The 24,371-nt window shown below is 45.6% G+C and overlaps 1 protein-coding gene across 1 annotated transcript in view; it reads left to right on the top strand.

Annotated features, from left to right (window-relative positions):
- Positions 1–24,371, top strand: part of POLQ (DNA polymerase theta) — a gene marked incomplete at its 3' end in the record, with an annotated part of 104,032 nt that overhangs the window by 10,347 nt on the left and 69,314 nt on the right. The window contains exons 7-14 of the mRNA XM_056552598.1: positions 1,935–2,094; positions 12,520–12,666; positions 16,218–16,430; positions 18,596–18,738; positions 21,063–21,255; positions 23,155–23,297; positions 23,368–23,561; positions 23,678–23,802. Of these exons, the coding sequence (XP_056408573.1) occupies positions 1,935–2,094; positions 12,520–12,666; positions 16,218–16,430; positions 18,596–18,738; positions 21,063–21,255; positions 23,155–23,297; positions 23,368–23,561; positions 23,678–23,802 (1,318 nt within the window). The remainder of the gene's footprint in view (positions 1–1,934; positions 2,095–12,519; positions 12,667–16,217; positions 16,431–18,595; positions 18,739–21,062; positions 21,256–23,154; positions 23,298–23,367; positions 23,562–23,677; positions 23,803–24,371) is intronic.

Genomic DNA, 24,371 nt, shown 5'->3' with positions numbered 1-24,371 from the left:
AATGTGAGCCCTGCGGGGGAGGGGATATTATAATGTGAGCCCTGCGGGGGGAGGGGATATTATAATGTGACCCCTGCGAGGGAGGGAATATTATAATGTGACCCCTGCGAGGGAGGGGATATTATAATGTGAGCCTTGCGGGGGAGGGAATATTATAATGTGACCCCTGCGAGGGAGGGGATATTATAATGCGAGCCCTGCGGGGGAGGGGATATTATAATGTGAGCCCTGCGGGGGAAGGAATATTATATTGTGAAAACTGCGGGGGAGGGGATATTATAATGTGAGCCCTGCAGGGGAGGGGCTATTATAATGTGAGCCCTGCGGGGGAAGGAATATTATATTGTGAAAACTGCGGGGGAGGGGATATTATAAGGTGAGCCCTGCAGGGGAGGGGCTATTATAATGTGAGCCCTGCGGGGAGGGGCTATTATAATGTGAGCCCTGCAGGGGGAGGGGGCTATTATAATGTGAGCCCTGCAGGGGGAGGGGGCTATTATAATGTGAGCCCTGCAGGGGGAGGGGGATATTATAATGTGAGCCCTGCAGGGGGAGGGGGATATTATAATGTGAGCCCTGCAGGGGGAGGGGGATATTATAATGTGAGCCCTGCAGGGGGAGGGGGATATTATAAGGTGAGCCCTGCAGGGGGAGGGGGATATTATAAGGTGAGCCCTGCAGGGGGAGGGGGATATTATAAGGTGAGCCCTGCAGGGGGAGGGGGATATTATAAGGTGAGCCCTGCAGGGGGAGGGGGATATTATAAGGTGAGCCCTGCAGGGGGAGGGGGATATTATAAGGTGAGCCCTGCAGGGGGAGGGGGATATTATAAGGTGAGCCCTGCAGGGGGAGGGGGATATTATAAGGTGAGCCCTGCAGGGGGAGGGGGATATTATAAGGTGAGCCCTGCAGGGGGAGGGGGATATTATAAGGTGAGCCCTGCAGGGGGAGGGGGATATTATAAGGTGAGCCCTGCAGGGGGAGGGGGATATTATAAGGTGAGCCCTGCAGGGGGAGGGGGATATTATAAGGTGAGCCCTGCAGGGGGAGGGGGATATTATAAGGTGAGCCCTGCAGGGGGAGGGGGATATTATAAGGTGAGCCCTGCAGGGGGAGGGGGATATTATAAGGTGAGCCCTGCAGGGGGAGGGGGATATTATAAGGTGAGCCCTGCAGGGGGAGGGGGATATTATAAGGTGAGCCCTGCAGGGGGAGGGGGATATTATAAGGTGAGCCCTGCAGGGGGAGGGGGATATTATAAGGTGAGCCCTGCAGGGGGAGGGGGATATTATAAGGTGAGCCCTGCAGGGGGAGGGGGATATTATAAGGTGAGCCCTGCAGGGGGAGGGGATATTATAAGGTGAGCCCTGCAGGGGGAGGGGGATATTATAAGGTGAGCCCTGCAGGGGGAGGGGGATATTATAATGTGAGACCTGCGGGGGGAGGGGATATTATAATGTGAGACCTGCGGGGGGAGGGGATATTATAATGTGAGACCTGCGGGGAGAGGGGATATTATAATGTGAGACCTGCGGGGGGAGGGGATATTATAATGTGAGACCTGCGGGGAGAGGGGATATTATAATGTGAGCCCTGCAGGGGGGAGGGGATATTATAATGTGAGCCCTGCAGGGGGGAGGGGATATTATAATGTGAGCCCTGCAGGGGGAGGGGATAATATAATGAGTTTAGCAGGGGAGGGGCTATTATAATGGGTTCTGCAGGGGAGGGGCTATTATGAGGTTGGCAGGGGAGGGGCTATTATAATGAGTTCTGCAGGGGAGGGGCTATTATGAGGTTGGCAGGGGAGGGGCTATTATAATGAGTTTTGCAGGGGGCTATTATGAGTTTTGCAGGGGAGGGGCTATTATACTGTGAGTTCCGCAGGGGCGGGGAGATGTCGGTGAGATGGTCACGTGTTGTTTCCCCCACAGGGTGATGACGACCATATTGTCAGCCTGTGCTATGAGACGGTGCAGGGCGGCCATTCCATCCTCATCTTCTGTCCATCCAAGAACTGGTGTGAGAAGTTGGCGGATACGATCGCCCGCGAGTTCTACAACCTGTATCAGCGGGCGGCGCAGGAGGCGGCGGGTAAGACCGATACCATGGTGAAGTGTATGAGTCTGGGGGCCATGCTCTCAATGTTCTATACAATGTAACAAACCCTCAGCTGTGAGAGGTCAAAGGTAAAAGACAGTGTCCTCATTCACTGACGGCAAGAAGAGATCTTAACAAGTTAAGACTGAAGCGCCCTGTGATCTGAAATGTTTGATTTTCAATATTTTATTAATTTTTTCCATAATACACAATAAAAGAAACGTAATACGTAATATTGCTCAACCATTCGAAATATACATTCATTCTCACCTATCCAAAATATCGGACTCTGCCGGCAACTCACGGTCTTATCCTGACAGAGAAGGGGGCTACCATATCTATTCCCAGCAAGCATAATACCAACATTCTACCATTCTATATCCTTACATACCAACATTCTACCATTCTATATCCTTACATACCAACATTCTACCATTCTATATCCTTACTTCCAACATTCTACCATTCTATATCCTTACTTCCAACATTCTACCATTCTATATCCTTACTTCCAACATTCTACCATTCTATATCCTTACTTCCAACATTCTACCATTCTATATCCTTACTTCCAACATTCTACCGTTCTATATCCTTACTTCTAACATTCTACCATTCTATATCCTTACTTCTAACATTCTACCATTCTATATCCTTACTTCCAACATTCTACCATTCTATATCCTTACTTCCAACATTCTACCGTTCTATATCCTTACTTCTAACATTCTACCATTCTATATCCTTACATACCAACATTCTACCATTCTATATCCTTACTTCCAACATTCCACCATTCTATATCCTTACTTCCAACATTCTTACATTCTATATCCTTACTTCCAACATTCTACCATTCTATATCCTTACTTCCAACATTCTACCATTTTATATCCTTACTTCCAACATTCTACCATTCTATATCCTTACTTCCAACATTCTACCATTCTATATCCTTACTTCCAACATTCTACCATTCTATATCCTTACTTCCAACATTCTACCATTTTATATCCTTACTTCCAACATTCTACCATTCTATATCCTCACTTCCAACATTCTACCATTCTATATCCTTACTTCCAACATTCTTACATTCTATATCCTTACTTCCAACATTCTACCATTCTATATCCTTACTTCCAACATTCTACCATTCTATATCCTTACTTCCAACATTCTACCATTCTATATCCTTACTTCCAACATTCTTACATTCTATATCCTTACTTCCAACATTCTACCATTCTATATCCTTACTTCCAACATTCTTACATTCTATATCCTTACTTCCAACATTCTACCATTCTATATCCTTACTTCCAACATTCTACCATTCTATATCCTTACTTCCAACATTCTACCATTCTATATCCTTACTTCCAACATTCTACCATTCTATATCCTTACTTCCAACATTCTACCATTCTATATCCTTACTTCCAACATTCTACCATTCTATATCCTTACTTCCAACATTCTACCATTTTATATCCTTACTTCCAACATTCTACCATTCTATATCCTTACTTCCAACATTCTACCATTCTATATCCTTACTTCCAACATTCTTACATTCTATATCCTTACTTCCAACATTCTACCATTCTATATCCTTACTTCCAACATTCTACCATTCTATATCCTTACTTCCAACATTCTTACATTCTATATCCTTACTTCCAACATTCTACCATTCTATATCCTTACTTCCAACATTCTACCATTCTATATCCTTACTTCCAACATTCTTACATTCTATATCCTTACTTCCAACATTCTACCATTCTATATCCTTACTTCCAACATTCTACCATTCTATATCCTTACTTCCAACATTCTACCATTCTATATCCTTACTTCCAACATTCTACCATTCTATATCCTTACTTCCAACATTCTACCATTCTATATCCTTACTTCCAACATTCTACCATTCTATATCCTTACTTCCAACATTCTACCATTCTATATCCTTACTTCCAACATTCTACCATTCTATATCCTTACTTCCAACATTCTACCATTCTATATCCTTACTTCCAACATTCTACCATTTTATATCCTTACTTCCAACATTCTACCATTCTATATCCTTACATACCAACATTCTACCATTCTATATCCTTACTTCCAACATTCTACCATTCTATATCCTTACTTCCAACATTCTACCATTCTATATCCTTACTTCCAACATTCTTACATTCTATATCCTTACTTCCAACATTCTACCATTCTATATCCTTACTTCCAACATTCTACCATTCTATATCCTTACTTCCAACATTCTTACATTCTATATCCTTACTTCCAACATTCTACCATTCTATATCCTTACTTCCAACATTCTACCATTCTATATCCTTACTTCCAACATTCTTACATTCTATATCCTTACTTCCAACATTCTACCATTCTATATCCTTACTTCCAACATTCTACCATTCTATATCCTTACTTCCAACATTCTACCATTCTATATCCTTACTTCCAACATTCTACCATTCTATATCCTTACTTCCAACATTCTACCATTCTATATCCTTACTTCCAACATTCTACCATTCTATATCCTTACTTCCAACATTCTACCATTCTATATCCTTACTTCCAACATTCTACCATTCTATATCCTTACTTCCAACATTCTACCATTCTATATCCTTACTTCCATCATTCTACCATTCTATTTCCTTACTTCCATCATTCTACCATTCTATATCCTTACTTCCAACATTCTTACATTCTATATCCTTACTTCCAACATTCTTACATTCTATATCCTTACTTCCAACATTCTACCATTCTATATCCTTACTTCCAACATTCTATATCCTTACTTCCAACATTCTATATCCTTACTTCCAACATTCTACCATTCTATATCCTTACTTCCAACATTCTACCATTCTATATCCTTACTTCCAACATTCTACCATTCTATATCCTTACTTCCAACATTCTACCATTCTATATCCTTACTTCCAACATTCTACCATTCTATATCCTTACTTCCAACATTCTTACATTCTATATCCTTACTTCCAACATTCTACCATTCTATATCCTTACTTCCAACATTCTTACATTCTATATCCTTACTTCCAACATTCTACCATTCTATATCCTTACTTCCAACATTCTACCATTCTATATCCTTACTTCCAACATTCTTACATTCTATATCCTTACTTCCAACATTCTTACATTCTATATCCTTACTTCCAACATTCTACCATTCTATATCCTTACTTCCAACATTCTACCATTCTATATCCTTACTTCCAACATTCTACCATTCTATATCCTTACTTCCAACATTCTACCATTCTATATCCTTACTTCCAACATTCTACCATTCTATATCCTTACTTCCAACATTCTACCATTCTATATCCTTACTTCCAACATTCTACCATTCTATATCCTTACTTCCAACATTCTACCATTCTATATCCTTACTTCCAACATTCTACCATTCTATATCCTTACTTCCAACATTCTACCATTCTATATCCTTACTTCCAACATTCAACCATTCTATATCCTTACTTCCAACATTCAACCATTCTATATCCTTACTTCCAACATTCAACCATTCTATATCCTTACTTCCAACATTCTACCATTCTATATCCTTACTTCCAACATTCTACCATTCTATATCCTTACTTCCAACATTCTACCATTCTATATCCTTACTTCCAACATTCTACCATTCTATATCCTTTCTTCCACATTCTACCATTCTATATCCTTACTTCCACATTCTACCATTCTATATCCTTACTTCCAACATTCTACCATTCTATATCCTTACTTCTACCATTCTATATCCTTACTTCTACCATTCTATATCCTTACTTCCAACATTCTTACATTCTATATCCTTACTTCCAACATTCTACCATTCTATATCCTTACTTCCAACATTCTTACATTCTATATCCTTACTTCCAACATTCTACCATTCTATATCCTTACTTCCAACATTCTACCATTCTATATCCTTACTTCCAACATTCTTACATTCTATATCCTTACTTCCAACATTCTTACATTCTATATCCTTACTTCCAACATTCTTACATTCTATATCCTTACTTCCAACATTCTTACATTCTATATCCTTACTTCCAACATTCTACCATTCTATATCCTTACTTCCAACATTCTACCATTCTATATCCTTACTTCCAACATTCTACCATTCTATATCCTTACTTCCAACATTCTACCATTCTATATCCTTACTTCCAACATTCTACCATTCTATATCCTTACTTCCAACATTCTACCATTCTATATCCTTACTTCCAACATTCTACCATTCTATATCCTTACTTCCAACATTCTACCATTCTATATCCTTACTTCCAACATTCTACCATTCTATATCCTTACTTCCAACATTCTACCATTCTATATCCTTACTTCCAACATTCTTACATTCTATATCCTTACTTCCAACATTCTACCATTCTATATCCTTACTTCCAACATTCTTACATTCTATATCCTTACTTCCAACATTCTACCATTCTATATCCTTACTTCCAACATTCTTACATTCTATATCCTTACTTCCAACATTCTACCATTCTATATCCTTACTTCCAACATTCTTACATTCTATATCCTTACTTCAAACATTCTTACATTCTATATCCTTACTTCCAACATTCTACCATTCTATATCCTTACTTCCAACATTCTTACATTCTATATCCTTACTTCCAACATTCTTACATTCTATATCCTTACTTCCAACATTCTACCATTCTATATCCTTACTTCCAACATTCTACCATTCTATATCCTTACTTCCAACATTCTACCATTCTATATCCTTACTTCCAACATTCTACCATTCTATATCCTTACTTCCAACATTCTACCATTCTATATCCTTACTTCCAACATTCTACCATTCTATATCCTTACTTCCAACATTCTACCATTCTATATCCTTACTTCCAACATTCTACCATTCTATATCCTTACTTCCAACATTCTACCATTCTATATCCTTACTTCCAACATTCTACCATTCTATATCCTTACTTCCAACATTCTACCATTCTATATCCTTACTTCCACATTCTACCATTCTATATCCTTACTTCCAACATTCTACCATTCTATATCCTTACTTCTACCATTCTATATCCTTACTTCTACCATTCTATATCCTTACTTCCAACATTCTTACATTCTATATCCTTACTTCCAACATTCTACCATTCTATATCCTTACTTCCAACATTCTACCATTTTATATCCTTACTTCCAACATTCTACCATTCTATATCCTTACTTCCAACATTCTACCATTCTATATCCTTACTTCCAACATTCTACCATTCTATATCCTTACTTCTACCATTCTATATCCTTACTTCTACCATTCTATATCCTTACTTCCAACATTCTTACATTCTATATCCTTACTTCCAACATTCTTACATTCTATATCCTTACTTCCAACATTCTTACATTCTATATCCTTACTTCCAACATTCTACCATTTTATATCCTTACTTCCAACATTCTACCATTCTATATCCTTACTTCCAACATTCTACCATTCTATATCCTTACTTCCAACATTCTACCATTCTATATCCTTACTTCTACCATTCTATATCCTTACTTCTACCATTCTATATCCTTACTTCTACCATTCTATATCCTTACTTCCAACATTCTACCATTCTATATCCTTACTTCCACATTCTACCATTCTATATCCTTACTTCCAACATTCTACCATTCTATATCCTTACTTCCAACATTCTACCATTCTATATCCTTACTGCCAACATTCTACCATTCTATATCCTTACTTCCAACATTCTACCATTCTATATCCTTACTTCCAACATTCTACCATTCTATATCCTTACTTCCAACATTCTACCATTCTATATCCTTACTGCCAACATTCTACCATTCTATATCCTTACTTCCAACATTCTACCATTCTATATCCTTACTTCCACATTCTACCATTCTATATCCTTACTGCCAACATTCTACCATTCTATATCCTTACTTCCAACATTCTACCATTCTATATCCTTACTTCCACATTCTACCATTCTATATCCTTACTTCCAACATTCTACCATTCTATATCCTTACTTCCACATTCTACCATTCTATATCCTTACTTCCACATTCTACCATTCTATATCCTTACTTCCAACATTCTACCATTCTATATCCTTACTTCCAACATTCTACCATTCTATATCCTTACTGCCAACATTCTACCATTCTATATCCTTACTTCCAACATTCTACCATTCTATATCCTTACTTCCAACATTCTACCATTCTATATCCTTACTTCCAACATTCTACCATTCTATATCCTTACTTCTACCATTCTATATCCTTACTTCTACCATTCTATATCCTTACTTCCAACATTCTACCATTCTATATCCTTACTTCCACATTCTACCATTCTATATCCTTACTTCTACCATTCTATATCCTTACTTCCAACATTCTTACATTCTATATCCTTACTTCCAACATTCTACCATTCTATATCCTTACTTCCAACATTCTACCATTCTATATCCTTACTTCCAACATTCTACCATTCTATATCCTTACTTCCAACATTCTACCATTCTATATCCTTACTTCCAACATTCTACCATTTTATATCCTTACTTCCAACATTCTACCATTCTATATCCTTACTTCCAACATTCTACCATTCTATATCCTTACTTCCAACATTCTACCATTCTATATTCTTACTTCCAACATTCTACCATTCTATATCCTTACTTCCAACATTCTACCATTCTATATCCTTACTTCTACCATTCTATATCCTTACTTCTACCATTCTATATCCTTACTTTCAACATTCTACCATTCTATATCCTTACTTCCACATTCTACCATTATATATCCTTACTTCCAACATTCTACCATTCTATATCCTTACTTCTAACATTCTACCATTCTATATCCTTACTTCCAACATTCTACCATTCTATATCCTTACTTCCAACATTCTACCATTCTATATCCTTACTTCCAATATTCTACCATTCTATATCCTTACTTCCAACATTCTACCATTCTATATCCTTACTTCCAACATTCCACCATTCTATATCCTTACTTCCAACATTCTACCATTCTATATCCTTACTTCCAACATTCTTACATTCTATATCCTTACTTCCAACATTCTACCATTCTATATCCTTACTTCCAACATTCTACCATTCTATATCCTTACTTCCAACATTCTACCATTCTATATCCTTACTTCCAACATTCTACCATTCTATATCCTTACTTCCAACATTCTACCATTCTATATCCTTACTTCCAACATTCTACCATTTTATATCCTTACTTCCAACATTCTACCATTCTATATCCTTACTTCCAACATTCTACCATTTTATATCCTTACTTCCAACATTCTACCATTCTATATCCTTACTTCCAACATTCTACCATTCTATATCCTTACTTCCAACATTCTACCATTCTATATCCTTACTTCTACCATTCTATATCCTTACTTCTACCATTCTATATCCTTACTTTCAACATTCTACCATTCTATATCCTTACTTCCACATTCTACCATTATATATCCTTACTTCCAACATTCTACCATTCTATATCCTTACTTCTAACATTCTACCATTCTATATCCTTACTTCCAACATTCTACCATTCTATATCCTCACTTCCATCATTCTACCATTCTATATCGTTACTTCCATCATTCTACCATTCTATATCCTTACTTCCAACATTCTTACATTCTATATCCTTACTTCCAACATTCTACCATTCTATATCCTTACTTCCACATTCTACCATTCTATATCCTTACTTCCAACATTCTACCATTCTATATCCTTACTTCCACATTCTACCATTCTATATCCTTACTTCCACATTCTACCATTCTATATCCTTACTTCCACATTCTACCATTCTATATCCTTACTTCCACATTCTACCATTCTATATCCTTACTTCCAACATTCTACCATTCTATATCCTTACTTCCAACATTCTTACATTCTATATCCTTACTTCCAACATTCTACCATTCTATATCCTTACTTCCAACATTCTTACATTCTATATCCTTACTTCCAACATTCTACCATTCTATATCCTTACTTCTACCATTCTATATCCTTACTTTCAACATTCTACCATTCTATATCCTTACTTCCACATTCTACCATTTTATATCCTTACTTCCAACATTCTACCATTCTATATCCTTACTTCTAACATTCTACCATTCTATATCCTTACTTCCAACATTCTACCATTCTATATCCTTACTTCCAACATTCTACCATTCTATATCCTTACTTCCAACATTCTACCATTCTATATCCTTACTTCCAACATTCCACCATTCTATATCCTTACTTCCAACATTCTACCATTCTATATCCTTACTTCCAACATTCCACCATTCTATATCCTTACTTCCAACATTCCACCATTCTATATCCTTACTTCCATCATTCTACCATTCTATATCCTTACTTCCATCATTCTACCATTCTATATCCTTACTTCCAACATTCTATATCCTTACCAATAATCTTTCCATTATAATTGTATCTTTACCTGGACTATGTCTGGTGCCCCTTGTTTTCTCCAAGCTCTTGCAATAACGTTCCTTGTTGCCGAGAGAACATGGAAAATCAATGTAGCCTCAGTATATGAGACATCTTCAAGACCTAATGAAAGAAGTGCTAATCCCGGTCCACAATTAATATAGGTATCTACTAGGGATCGACCGATATCGTTTTATTAGGGCCGATACCGATAATCGGGGGAGGTTAGGGCTGATAATCGATAACTTATACCGATGTTCCAGTATAAGTTATCGGCTATTTATCCCCCCGCGACACCGCTGCAGATCAAGCGGGCGCTTTAAATCAATGCACTGCAGTGGCTTTTGCGGTGCCATAGACCGCCGCCGCCACCCGCTTCTCTCCCCCTGCCTTTCCAGGGGTCCCGAGTCCTATCACCGGCACCCCCGCACCGCTCCCCCCCCCACCGCCGCGTGGCACCCCCCACCGCCCCGGCCCCACTGCCTCCCCCATCCCCGGTTTTATTATTACCTGTTCCCGGGGTCCACTCTACATCTGGCTCCGGTGGCGTCCTCCTGAGCTGTCACTGTGCGCACTGATGGTGACGTCATGTCGCGCCCGTCACTCGTCATTGTGCACAGCGTAACGCAGGACGCAGCAGGAGCAAGAAGTAGCGTGGGCCCCGGGAGCAGGTAATAATAAAACCAGGGATGGGGGAGGCAATGGGGCCGGGGCGGTGGGGGGTGCAGCGGGTTGGAGGGGCGGTTGTGGTGCGGCGGGTCGGGGGGGGGGGGGGGGGTCGTTCGCGGGGCAGTGCGGGGCATTATCGGCTTATCTGTAAGGGAATTGCCGATACCAATAATGCCCAAAATCGTGATTATCAGCCGATAATATCGGCCAAACCGATAATCGGTCGACCCCTAGTATCTACCCCTAGTATCTTCATCAGTAGCTCTAAAATGTCCCTCCATAACTCTTGTATCCTTTCACATTCCCACCAAATGTGGATTAATGTCCCTCTTTCCTTTTTACATCTCCAACATATTGGCGAGTTAGTAGGGTTGTATTTAACTAACTTATCAGGGGTTAAGTACCATCTATACATTAACTTACGGGAGGCCTCAAGGTGTCCCAAAAATGTGATCTGAATTGTTTAATTAGCAACATATTGATATATATTTATTTGTCTAATTAAAAATTAAAATAAGCCACACCCCTCCTGGTAAACTCCACCCACTTTCCTAACTTCTGCTGGGCGTGCCATAAAAGGTCAATTTATATATATATAATATAAGCTGATCACAATGATTTGCACAGATATTTTTATTGCATTTTATGTCACGACTGGTGATAAATTTTCCTATTTACGTATCAAGACAACAAAAGAAACAAGGTTTACGGTTAATAAAACTAGAAAAATTGATTTTATTTAAAAATGGGTATAAAAAAAACTTTTATAAAAAAAATATAGAAAAAACTCCTCAAATATTAAAAATGACTCTTAATTATTTATATGAAAAGTTTTTTTTTTTTTAGATGAGAAAACAATGTAATATACAAGTCAGCCACTAGGTGTCAGCATCCCTCCACTTCTCTGCAGTTTGGAGAAATAAAAGCAGGTTAAAGCAGTGGTCTCCAAACTGTGGCCCTCCAGATGTTGCAAAACTACAACTCCCAGCATGCCCGGACAGCGGCATGCTGGGAGTTGTAGTTTTGCAACAGTTAGGAGAAAGGGGTCAGTAATAACAATCGTATTGATGATGATGATTTGCGCGGGACATCCCACATGTCTGTGTCTCACCAGGTGGCAGAGCTGAGCCGAGCGTCTCTCCGGTGGTCCTGGACAGGGACGGCATACGGGACGTGATGGGGCAGCTGAAGCGATGTCCAGCTGGGCTGGACTCCATTCTTAGTCGCACCGTTCCCTGGGGTGTGGCGTTCCATCATGCCGGTACGGACGGTTATGTCTCCATCGTCCAGCTCTCTGTTCTGGTTATATCTCTGACCCCTCTGTATCTTCTGTGTCCCCGCAGGACTGTTATGCTCATATTTCTGACCCCTCTGTATCTTCTGTGTCCCCGCAGGACTGTTATGGTTATATCTCTGACCCCTCTGTATTCTCTGTGTCCCCGCAGGACTGTTCTGGTTATATCTCTGACCCCTCTGTATCTTCTGTGTCCCCGCAGGACTGTTATTCTTATATCTCTGACCCCTCTGTATCTTCTGTGTCCCCGCAGGACTGTTATGGTTATATCTCTGACCCCTCTGTATCTTCTGTGTCCCCGCAGGACTGTTATTCTTATATCTCTGACCCCTCTGTATCTTCTGTGTCCCCGCAGGACTGTTATGGTTATATCTCTGACCCCTCTGTATCTTCTGTGTCCCCGCAGGACTGTTATGCTTATATCTCTGACCCCTCTGTATCTTCTGTGTCCCCGCAGGACTGTTCTGGTTATATCTCTGACCCCTCTGTATCTTCTGTGTCCCCGCAGGACTGTTCTGGTTATATCTCTGACCCCTCTGTATCTTCTGTGTCCCCGCAGGACTGTTATGCTTATATCTCTGACCCCTCTGTATCTTCTGTGTCCCCGCAGGACTGTTCTGGTTATATCTCTGTCCCCTCTGTATCTTCTGTGTCCCCGCAGGACTGTTATGCTTATATCTCTGACCCCTCTGTATCTTCTGTGTCCCCGCAGGACTGTTCTGGTTATATCTCTGACCCCTCTGTATCTTCTGTGTCCCCGCAGGACTGTTATTCTTATATCTCTGACCCCTCTGTATCTTCTGTGTCCCCGCAGGACTGTTATGGTTATATCTCTGACCCCTCTGTATTCTCTGTGTCCCCGCAGGACTGTTCTGGTTATATCTCTGACCCCTCTGTATCTTCTGTGTCCCCGCAGGACTGTTATTCTTATATCTCTGACCCCTCTGTATCTTCTGTGTCCCCGCAGGACTGTTATGGTTATATCTCTGACCCCTCTGTATCTTCTGTGTCCCCGCAGGACTGTTATGCTTATATCTCTGACCCCTCTGTATCTTCTGTGTCCCCGCAGGACTGTTATGCTTATATCTCTGACCCCTCTGTATCTTCTGTGTCCCCGCAGGACTGTTATGCTTATATCTCTGACCCCTCTGTATCTTCTGTGTCCCCGCAGGACTGTTATGGTTATATCTCTGACCCCTCTGTATCTTCTGTGTCCCCGCAGGACTGTTATGGTTATATCTCTGACCCCTCTGTATTCTCTGTGTCCCTGCAGGACTGTTATGCTTATATCTCTGACCCCTCTGTATCTTCTGTGTCCCCGCAGGACTGTTATGCTTATATCTCTGACCCCCTCTGTATCTTCTGTGTCCCCGCAGGACTGTTATGGTTATATCTCTGACCCCTCTGTATTCTCTGTGTCCCCGCAGGACTGTTCTGGTTATATCTCTGACCCCTCTGTATCTTCTGTGTCCCCGCAGGACTGTTATGCTCATATCTCTGACCCCTCTGTATCTTCTGTGTCCCCGCAGGACTGTTCTGGTTATATCTCTGACCCCTCTGTATCTTCTGTGTCCCCGCAGGACTGTTCTGGTTATATCTCTGACCCCTCTGTATCTTCTGTGTCCCCGCAGGACTGTTCTGGTTATATCTCTGACCCCTCTGTATCTTCTGTGTCCCCGCAGGACTGTTATGGTTATATCTCTGACCCCTCTGTATCTTCTGTGTCCCCGCAGGACTGTTATGCTTATATCTCTGACCCCTCTGTATCTTCTGTGTCCCCGCAGGACTGTTATGGTTATATCTCTGACCCCTCTGTATTCTCTGTGTCCCCGCAGGACTGTTCTGGTTATATCTCTGACCCCTCTGTATCTTCTGTGTCCCCGCAGGACTGTTATGCTTATATCTCTGACCCCTCTGTATCTTCTGTGTCCCCGCAGGACTGTTATGCTTATATCTCTGACCCCTCTGTATCTTCTGTGTCCCCGCAGGACTGTTATGCTTATATCTCTGACCCCTCTGTATCTTCTGTGTCCCCGCAGGACTGTTATGCTTATATCTCTGACCCCTCTGTATCTTCTGTGTCCCCGCAGGACTGTTATGGTTATATCTCTGACCCCTCTGTATCTTCTGTGTCCCCGCAGGACTGTTCTGGTTATATCTCTGACCCCTCTGTATCTTCTGTGTCCCCGCAGGACTGTTATTCTTATATCTCTGACCCCTCTGTATTCTCTGTGTCCCCGCAGGACTGTTCTGGTTATATCTCTGACCCCTCTGTATCTTCTGTGTCCCCGCAGGACTGTTATGGTTATATCTCTGACCCCTCTGTATCTTCTGTGTCCCCGCAGGACTGTAATGGTTATATCTCTGACCCCTCTGTATCTTCTGTCTCTCCGCAGGACTGTTATGCTTATATCTCTGACCCCTCTGTATCTTCTGTGTCCCCGCAGGACTGTTATGCTTATATCTCTGACCCCTCTGTATCTTCTGTGTCCCCGCAGGACTGTTATGCTTATATCTCTGACCCCTCTGTATCTTCTGTGTCCCCGCAGGACTGTTATTCTTATATCTCTGACCCCTCTGTATTCTCTGTGTCCCCGCAGGACTGTTCTGGTTATATCTCTGACCCCTCTGTATCTTCTGTGTCCCCGCAGGACTGTTCTGGTTATATCTCTGACCTCTCTGTATCTTCTGTGTCCCCGCAGGACTGTTATGGTTATATCTCTGACCCCTCTGTATCTTCTGTGTCCCCGCAGGACTGTTATGGTTATATCTCTGACCCCTCTGTATCTTCTGTCTCTCCGCAGGACTGTTATGCTTATATCTCTGACCCCTCTGTATCTTCTGTGTCCCCGCAGGACTGTTATGCTTATATCTCTGACCCCTCTGTATCTTCTGTGTCCCTGCAGGACTGTTATGGTTATATCTCTGACCCCTCTGTATCTTCTGTGTCCCCGCAGGACTGTTATGCTTATATCTCTGACCCCTCTGTATCTTCTGTGTCCCCGCAGGACTGTTATGCTTACTTCTCTGACCCCTCTGTATCTTCTGTGTCCCCGCAGGACTGTTATGCTTATATCTCTGACCCCTCTGTATCTTCTGTGTCCCCGCAGGACTGTTATGGTTATATCTCTGACCCCTCTGTATCTTCTGTGTCCCCGCAGGACTGTTATGCTTATATCTCTGACCCCTCTGTATCTTCTGTGTCCCCGCAGGACTGTTATGCTTATATCTCTGACCCCTCTGTATCTTCTGTCTCTCCGCAGGACTGTTATGCTTATATCTCTGACCCCTCTGTATTCTCTGTGTCCCCGCAGGACTGTTATGCTTATATCTCTGACCCCTCTGTATCTTCTGTGTCCCCGCAGGACTGTTATGCTTACTTCTCTGACCCCTCTGTATCTTCTGTGTCCCCGCAGGACTGTTATGCTTATATCTCTGACCCCTCTGTATCTTCTGTGTCCCCGCAGGACTGTTATGCTTATATCTCTGACCCCTCTGTATCTTCTGTGTCCCCGCAGGACTGACGTTCGATGAGCGCGATGTGGTAGAAGGCGCCTTCCGGCAGGGGATCGTCCGCGTCCTGGCTGCCACCTCCACCTTGTCATCTGGGGTCAACCTCCCCGCCCGACGGGTCATCATCAGGTCCCCGCTATTTAATGGCCGACTCCTGGACATCCTGACCTATAAACAGATGGCGGGAAGAGCCGGCCGCAAAGGGGTGGACACTGAAGGTGAGGGCAGGGGGTGAGCGGAGATCTGAGCCTAGGGTCATGGGGCGGAGATCTGAGCATAGGGTCGGGGGGGCGGAGATCTGAGCCTAGGGTCGGGGGGCGGAGATCTGAGCCTAGGGTCGGGGGGGCGAAGATCTAAGCATAGGGTCGGGGAGCGGAGATCTGAGCCTAGGGTCGGGGGGCGGAGATCTGAGCCTAGGGTCAGGGGGCAGAGATCTGAGCCTAGGGTCAGGGGGCGGAGATCTGAGCATAGGGTCGGGGGCGGAGATCTGAGCCTAGGGTCGGGGGGGGCGAAGATCTAAGCATAGGGTCGGGGGGCGGAGATCTAAGCATAGGGTCGGGGGGGCGGAGATCTGAGCCTAGGGTCATGGGGCAGAGATCTGAGCATAGGGTCAGGGGGCGGAGATCTGAGCATAGGGTCATGGGGCGGAGATCTGAGCATATTGTCGGGGGGCGGAGATCTGAGCCTAGGGTCGGGGGGCGGAGATCTGAGCCTAGGGTCAGGGGGCGGAGATCTGAGCCTAGGGTCATGGGGCGGAGATCTGAGCCTAGGGTCATGGGGCGGAGATCTGAGCATAGGGTCTGGGGGCGGAGATCTAAGCATGGGGTCGGGGGGCGGAGATCTGAGCATAGGGTCGGGGGGCCGAGATCTGAGCATAGGGTCGGGGGCGGAGATCTGAGCCTAGGGTCGGGGGGGGGCGAAGATCTAAGCATAGGGTCGGGGGGTGGAGATCTGAGCATAGGGTCGGGGGCGGAGATCTGAGCCTAGGGTCATGGGGCAGAGATCTGAGCATAGGGTCGGGGTGAGCGGAGATCTGAGCCTAGGGTCAGGGGGCGGAGATCTGAGCATAGGGTCATGGGGCGGAGATCTGAGCATGGGGTCGGGGGGCGGAGATCTAAGCATGGGGTCGGGGGGCGGAGATCTGAGCCTAGGGTCGGGGGGCGGAGATCTGAGCCTAGGGTCGGGGGGCGGAGATCTGAGCCTAGGGTCGGGGGGCGGAGATCTGAGCCTAGGGTCGGGGGGCGGAGATCTGAGCATAGGGTCGGGGGGGGGGGGGCGAAGATCTAAGCATAGGGTCGGGGGGCGAAGATCTAAGCATAGGGTCGGGGGGGCGGAGATCTGAGCCTAGGGTCATGGGGCAGAGATCTGAGCATAGGGTCAGGGTGGGCGGAGATCTGAGCATAGGGTCAGGGTGGGCGGAGATCTGAGCATAGGGTCATGGGGCGGAGATCTGAGCATAGGGTCGGGGGGCGGAGATCTGAGCATAGGGTCGGGGGGCGGAGATCTGAGCATGGGGTCGGGGGGCGGAGATCTGAGCATGGGGTCGGGGGGCGGAGATCTGAGCATAGGGTCGGGGGGGGCGGAGATCTGAGCCTAGGGTCGGGGGGGCGGAGATCTGAGCATAGGGTCGGGGGGGCGGAGATCTGAGCCTAGGGTCGGGGGGGCGGAGATCTGAGCATAGGGTCGGGGGGGCGGAGATCTGATCATAGGGTCGGGGGGGGGCGGAGATCTGAGCATAGGGTCGGGGGGCGGAGATCTGATCATAGGGTCGGGGGGGGCGGAGATCTGATCATAGGGTCGGGGGGCGGAGATCTGAGCATAGGGTCGGGGGGCGGAGATCTGAGCATAGGGTCGGGGGGCGGAGATCTGAGCATAGGGTCGGGGGGGGCGGAGATCTGAGCATAGGGTCGGGGGGGGGCGGAGATCTGAGCATAGGGTCGGGGGGGGGCCGAGATCTGAGCATAGGGTCGGGGGGGGGCCGAGATCTGAGCATAGGGTCGGGGGGGGCCGAGATCTGAGCATAGGGTCGGGGGGCCGAGATCTGAGCATAGGGTCGGGGGGGCGGAGATCTGAGCATAGGGTCGGGGGGGGGGCTGAGATCTGAGCATAGGGTCGGGGGGCGGAGATCTGAGCATAGGGTCGGGGGGGCGGAGATCTGAGCATAGGGTCGGGGGGGCGGAGATCTGAGCATAGGGTCGGGGGGGCGGAGATCTGAGCATAGGGTCGGGGGGGCGGAGATCTGAGCATAGGGTCGGGGGGGCGGAGATCTGAGCATAGGGTCGGGGGGCTGAGATCTGAGCATAGGGTCGGGGGGCGGAGATCTGAGTACGAGAGACCATGACACTAGTGAGGAGATGTAACATGGAGCGTCTTCTGTCCGCAGGGGAGAGCATCCTGGTGTGTAAGGCGGTGGAGCGATCCAAGGGGATGAGCTTACTGCAGGGGTCCCTGCGACCGGTCCAGAGCTGTCTGCAGCGGAAAGAGGGGTCGGGGGTCACCGGGAGCATGATCCGCGCCATCCTAGAGGTGAGAGACGTCACAGGGCTGAGGACAATACCTACATCTGCTTCAGTCCTCCCCAATGCCGCCTACAGGGGGCGCCACGGGGGCCACAGTAAGGTCTGCGTCCTCCCTCAGTATAGGGGAGAACTGTTCCCTTCTCATCCTGAGCCTCCTGTTTCCTTCTCATCCTGAGCCTCCTGTTCCCTTCTCATCCTGAGCCTCCTGTTCCCTTCTCATCCTGAGCCTCCTGTTCCCTTCTCATCCTGAGCCTCCTGTTCCCTTCTCATCCTGAGCCTCCTGTTTCCTTCTCATCCTGAGCCTCCTGTTTCCTTCTCATCCTGAGCCTCCTGTTTCCTTCTCATCCTGAGCCTCCTGTTTCCTTCTCATCCTGAGCCTCCTGTTCCCTTCTCATCCTGAGCCTCCTGTTTCCTTCTCATCCTGAGCCTCCTGTTTCCTTCTCATCCTGAGCCTCCTGTTCCCTTCTCATCCTGAGCCTCCTGTTTCCTTCTCATCCTGAGCCTCCAGTTTCTTTCTCATCCTGAGCCTCCTGTTTCCTTCTCATCCTGAGCCTCCTGTTCCCTTCTCATCCTGAGCCTCCTGTTCCCTTCTCATCCTGAGCCTCCTGTTCCCTTCTCATCCTGAGCCTCCTGTTTCCTTCTCATCCTGAGCCTCCTGTTCCCTTCTCATCCTGAGCCTCCTGTTTCCTTCTCATCCTGAGCCTCCTGTTCCCTTCTCATCCTGAGCCTCCTGTTCCCTTCTCATCCTGAGCCTCCTGTTCCCTTCTCATCCTGAGCCTCCTGTTCCCTTCTCATCCTGAGCCTCCTGTTTCCTTCTCATCCTGAGCCTCCTGTTCCCTTCTCATCCTGAGCCTCCTGTTTCCTTCTCATCCTGAGCCTCCTGTTTCCTTCTCATCCTGAGCCTCCTGTTTCCTTCTCATCCTGAGCCTCCTGTTTCCTTCTCATCCTGAGCCTCCTGTTTCCTTCTCATCCTGAGCCTCCTGTTTCCTTCTCATCCTGAGCCTCCTGTTCCCTTCTCATCCTGAGCCTCCTGTTTCCTTCTCATCCTGAGCCTCCTGTTTCCTTCTCATCCTGAGCCTCCAGTTTCTTTCTCATCCTGAGCCTCCTGTTTCCTTCTCATCCTGAGCCTCCTGTTCCCTTCTCATCCTGAGCCTTCTGTTCCCTTCTCATCCTGAGCCTCCTGTTCCCTTCTCATCCTGAGCCTCCTGTTTCTTTCTCATCCTGAGCCTCCTGTTTCATGTATCACTTACACTAGTGTTTCCCAACCGCCGTTGCAAAACTACAACTCCCAGCATGCTCAGACAGCTGAAGGCTGTCTGAGCATGCTGGGAATTGTAGTTTTGCAACAGCTGGAGGCACCCTGCTTGGGAAACACTGACTTACACAGACAGAACTTCAGGTGTTTAGGATTTATGGTGGAGTTTATAGAAGAAAGGAATAGTAATAATAAGTAACATCTTCAGAGCGCACACCGCGAAAATACCAGCGCTCCATCCAAACCGCGGACTGGACACACTGGATGATGATGTAACACGTGTCCCCCGTAAGAGATGTGACTGACATTAAAGGGGAACTCCACTGGAAAACATTTTCATTTTTATTTTTTGGTGCCAGAAAGTAAAATAGATTTGTAAATTACTTAATCTCAATCCTTCCAGTACTTATCAGCTGCTGTATGCTTCACAGGAAGTTCTTTTCTTTTTGAATTTCCTTTCTGTCTGACCACAGTGCTCTCTGCTGACACCTCTGTTCATTTTAGGAACTGTCCAGAGTAGGAGAAAATCCTCATAGAAAACCTCTCCTGCTCTGGACAGTTCCTGACGTGTACAGAGGTGTCGGCAGAGAGCACTGTGGACAGGCAGAAAGGAAATTCAAAAAGAAAAGAACTTCCTGTGGAGCATACAGCAGCTGATAAGTACTGGAAGGATTAAGATTTTTTTTTATCAGCTGCTGTATGATCCACAGGAAGTTCTTTTCTTTTTGAATTTCCTTTCTGCCTGTCCACAGTGCTCTCTGCTGACTCCTCTGTCCATTTTAGGAACTGTCCAGAGCAGGAGAGGTTTTCTATGAGGATTTTCTCCTACTCTGGACAGTTCCTGACATGGACAGAGGTGTCAGCAGAGAGCACTGTGATCAGACAGAAAGGAAATTCAAAAAGAAAAGAACTTCCTGTGAAGCATACAGCAGCTGATAAGTACTGGAAGGGTTAAGATTTTTAAATAGAAGTAATTTACAAATCTGTTGATTTTAAAAAAGGAAAAAAAAAAAAATGTTTTCCAGTGGAGTAACCCTTTAATGTCCGTGGAGCCATTGTTTGTGGTTTGTCCCCAGATCATCGTGGGCGGCGTGGCGGACACGCCCAATGATGTGCGGACTTACGCCTCCTGCACCCTGTTGGCCGCGAGTCTGAAAGAGGAGGAAGAGGGGGATGGGGAGGAGCACGGGGCCATAGAGGCGTGTGTGGAATGGCTGCTGAGGAACGAGTTCATACAGGTGATGGAGGAGGAGCGGGATGGAGAGAAAGGTAAGGACCCCAACCAATCATTATTACCCCAGAGGAGGACATGTGACCTTAAAGGGGCACTCCACTGGAAAACTTTTTTTTTTTTTTTTTAAATAGACTGGTGCCAGAAAGTTGAACAGATTTTTAAATTACTTCTATTAAACAAATCTTAAAGGGGTATTCCGAGCAAAAACATTTTACCCCCTATGCAAAGGATAGGGGATAAGATCGCTGAGACCCCCGCGATTTACCTGCAACACCCGCATTTTCCGGGACTGGGGACGTGACGTCACGCCACGCCCCCTCCATTCATGTCTATGGGAGGGGGCGTGACGCCCCCTCCCATAGACATGAATGGAGGGGGCGTGGCGTGAAGTCCGGAATACCCCTTTAATCCTTTCAGTACAGAGGAAATTCTTTTCTTTTTGTTTTTTCTCTCTGTCATGACCACAGTGCTCTCTGCTGACATCATGACCACAGTGCTCTCTGCTGACACCTCTGTCCATTTTAGGAACTGTCCAGAGCAGCATATGATTGCTATGGGGATTTTCTCCTGCTCTGGACAGTACCTATATTGGACAGAGATGTCAGCAGAGAGCACTGTGGTTGTTACAGAAGAGAAATCCAAAAAGAAAAGCATTTCCTCTGTAGTACACAGCCCTTTAAAAGTACTGGAAGGATTAAAGGGGTACTCCGGTGGAAAACTTTTTTATTTTTTTTATTTTTTTAAATCAACTGTTGCCGGAAAGTTTAACAGACTTGTGAATTACTTCTATTAAAAACTCTTAATCATAGTTACATAGTTAGTACGGTCGAAAAAAGACATATGTCCATCAAGTCCAACCAGGGAATTAAGGGGGAGGGGTGTAAGGGGATAAGGGGTCGGGGTGTAAGGGGATAAGGGGTAGGGGTGTAGGGGAAAAGGGGTAGGGGTGTAAGGGGATAAGGGGGAGGGGTATAAGGGGATAAGGGGGAGGGGTGTAAGGGGATAAGGGGGAGGGGTGTAAGGGGATAAGGGGTAGGGGTGTAAGGGGATAAGGGGGAGGGGTGTAAGGGGATAAGGGGGAGGGGTATAAGGGGATAAGGGGGAGGGGTGTAAGGGGATAAGGGGGAGGGGTGTAAGGGGATAAGGGGGAGGGGTGTAAGGGGATTAGGGGGAGGGGTGTAAGGGGATAAGGGGGAGGGGTGTAAGGGGATAAGGGGTCGGGGTGTAAGGGGATAAGGGGTCGGGGTGTAAGGGGATAAGGGGGAGGGGTGTAAGGGGATAAGGGGGAGGGGTGTAAGGGGATAAGGGGTAGGGGTGTAAGGGGATAAGGGGTAGGGGTGTAAGGGGATAAGGGGTCGGGGTGCGGCGCGATATTGGGGAAGGGATTTTATATTTCTTCATAAGCATTAATGTTATTTTGTTCCAGGAATGTATTTAATCCTGCTTTAAAGCTGTTAATTGTTCCTGCTGTGACCAGTTCCTGAGGTAGATCCTTCCAGTACTTATTAGCTGCTGAATACTAGAGAGGAAATTATTTTCTTTTTTGAACACAGAGCTCTCTGCTGAGCTCATGACCACAGTGCTCTCTGCTGACACCTCTGTCCATTTTAGGAACTGTCCAGAGCAGCATATGTTTGCTATGAGGATTTTCTCCTGCTCTGGACAGTTCTTAAAATGGACAGAGATGTCAGCAGAGAGCACTGTGGTCATGAGAGCTCTATGTTCCGAAAAGAAAACCATTTCCTCTGTAGTATTCAGCAGCTAATATGTACTGGAAGGATTAAGATTTTTTTAATAGAAGTAATTTACAAATCTGTTTAACTTTCTGGCACCAGTTGATTTAAAAAAAAAAAAAAAGTTTTCCAGAGGAGTACCCCTTTAAGGGGGTAATTCCATAATCTGTATGTGACCCATTCTGATGTTCCCTTTGGCAGCGGAGGTTTATCGCCCCACCAAGCTCGGCTCTGCCACCCTCTCGTCTTCGCTGTCGCCCTCTGAGGCTCTGGGGATTTTTGCGGATCTTCAGAGGGCAATGAAAGGCTTTGTCCTGGAGAACGACCTGCACATCCTGTATCTGGTAAGTGATCACATGACCGCGCCCTATAAGAGTCCGCCAGGTGTCACTGAGTTGTTTCGTATCGGTTCAGGTCACCCCCGTGTATGAGGAATGGGCGACCATCGACTGGTACCAGTTCTTCTGCCTCTGGGAGAAGCTCTCCCTGTCCATGAAACGCGTGGCCGAGCTGGTGGGGATCGAGGAAGGCTTCCTGGCCCGCTCTGTGAAGGGGAAAATTGTCGCCAAAAATGACCGCCAGCAACGCCAGATCGCCATCCATAAGAGGTGACTGACCGCGACATGTTAGATCTGCTGTGCGGCTGACTGTGTGTGTACAGCGGGGGTCGCGGTATATACTTGGTGCCGCCATCCGATCACGTGATCACGTCTTGTTTCTGCAGGTTCTACACGAGTCTCGTCCTTTTGGAGTTAATCAGTGAAGTCCCTTTATCAGAACTGACTAAAAAGTATGGCTGCAGTCGCGGTCAGCTCCAGTCCCTGCAGCAGTCCGCCGCCACCTACGCCGGTGAGTGTCATCAGTCTGCAGCACTCCTCTATACAGATGTAGCAGAGCCCGATTTGCTATTAAAGGGGGATTCTGGGTTTATACATCTTATGATAAGATGTGTGATCGCAGAGGTCCCGACGCATTCTGTGCTGGGCGAAGCCTCCGAGACGGGAACGTAACGTCATGGCCACACCCCCTAGTGACATCACGCATCCTCCATTCATGTCTATGGGAGAGGGCGTGACACTACGCCCCCTCCATTCATGTCTATTGGGAGAGGGCGTGACTGCCGTCACGCCCTCTCCCATAGACATGAATGGAGGGGAGTAATGTCACGCCCTCTCCCATAGACATGAATGGAGGGGAGTAATGTCACGCCCTCTCCCATAGACATGAATGGAGGGGAGTAATGTCACGCCCTCTCCCATAGACATGAATGGCGGGGAGTAATGTCACGCCCTCTCCCATAGACATGAATGGAGGGGAGTAATGTCACGCCCTCTCCCATAGGCATGAATGGAGGGGAGTAATGTCACGCCCTCTCCCATAGACATGAATGGAGGGGCGTAATGTCACGCCCTCTCCCA

This window comes from Hyla sarda, unplaced genomic scaffold (assembly GCF_029499605.1).
Source record: "Hyla sarda isolate aHylSar1 unplaced genomic scaffold, aHylSar1.hap1 scaffold_173, whole genome shotgun sequence".
Taxonomy (NCBI): Eukaryota; Metazoa; Chordata; class Amphibia; order Anura; family Hylidae; genus Hyla; species Hyla sarda.
Note: the sequence above shows the minus strand (reverse complement) of the source record. Positions and strands in the feature narration are given on the sequence as shown.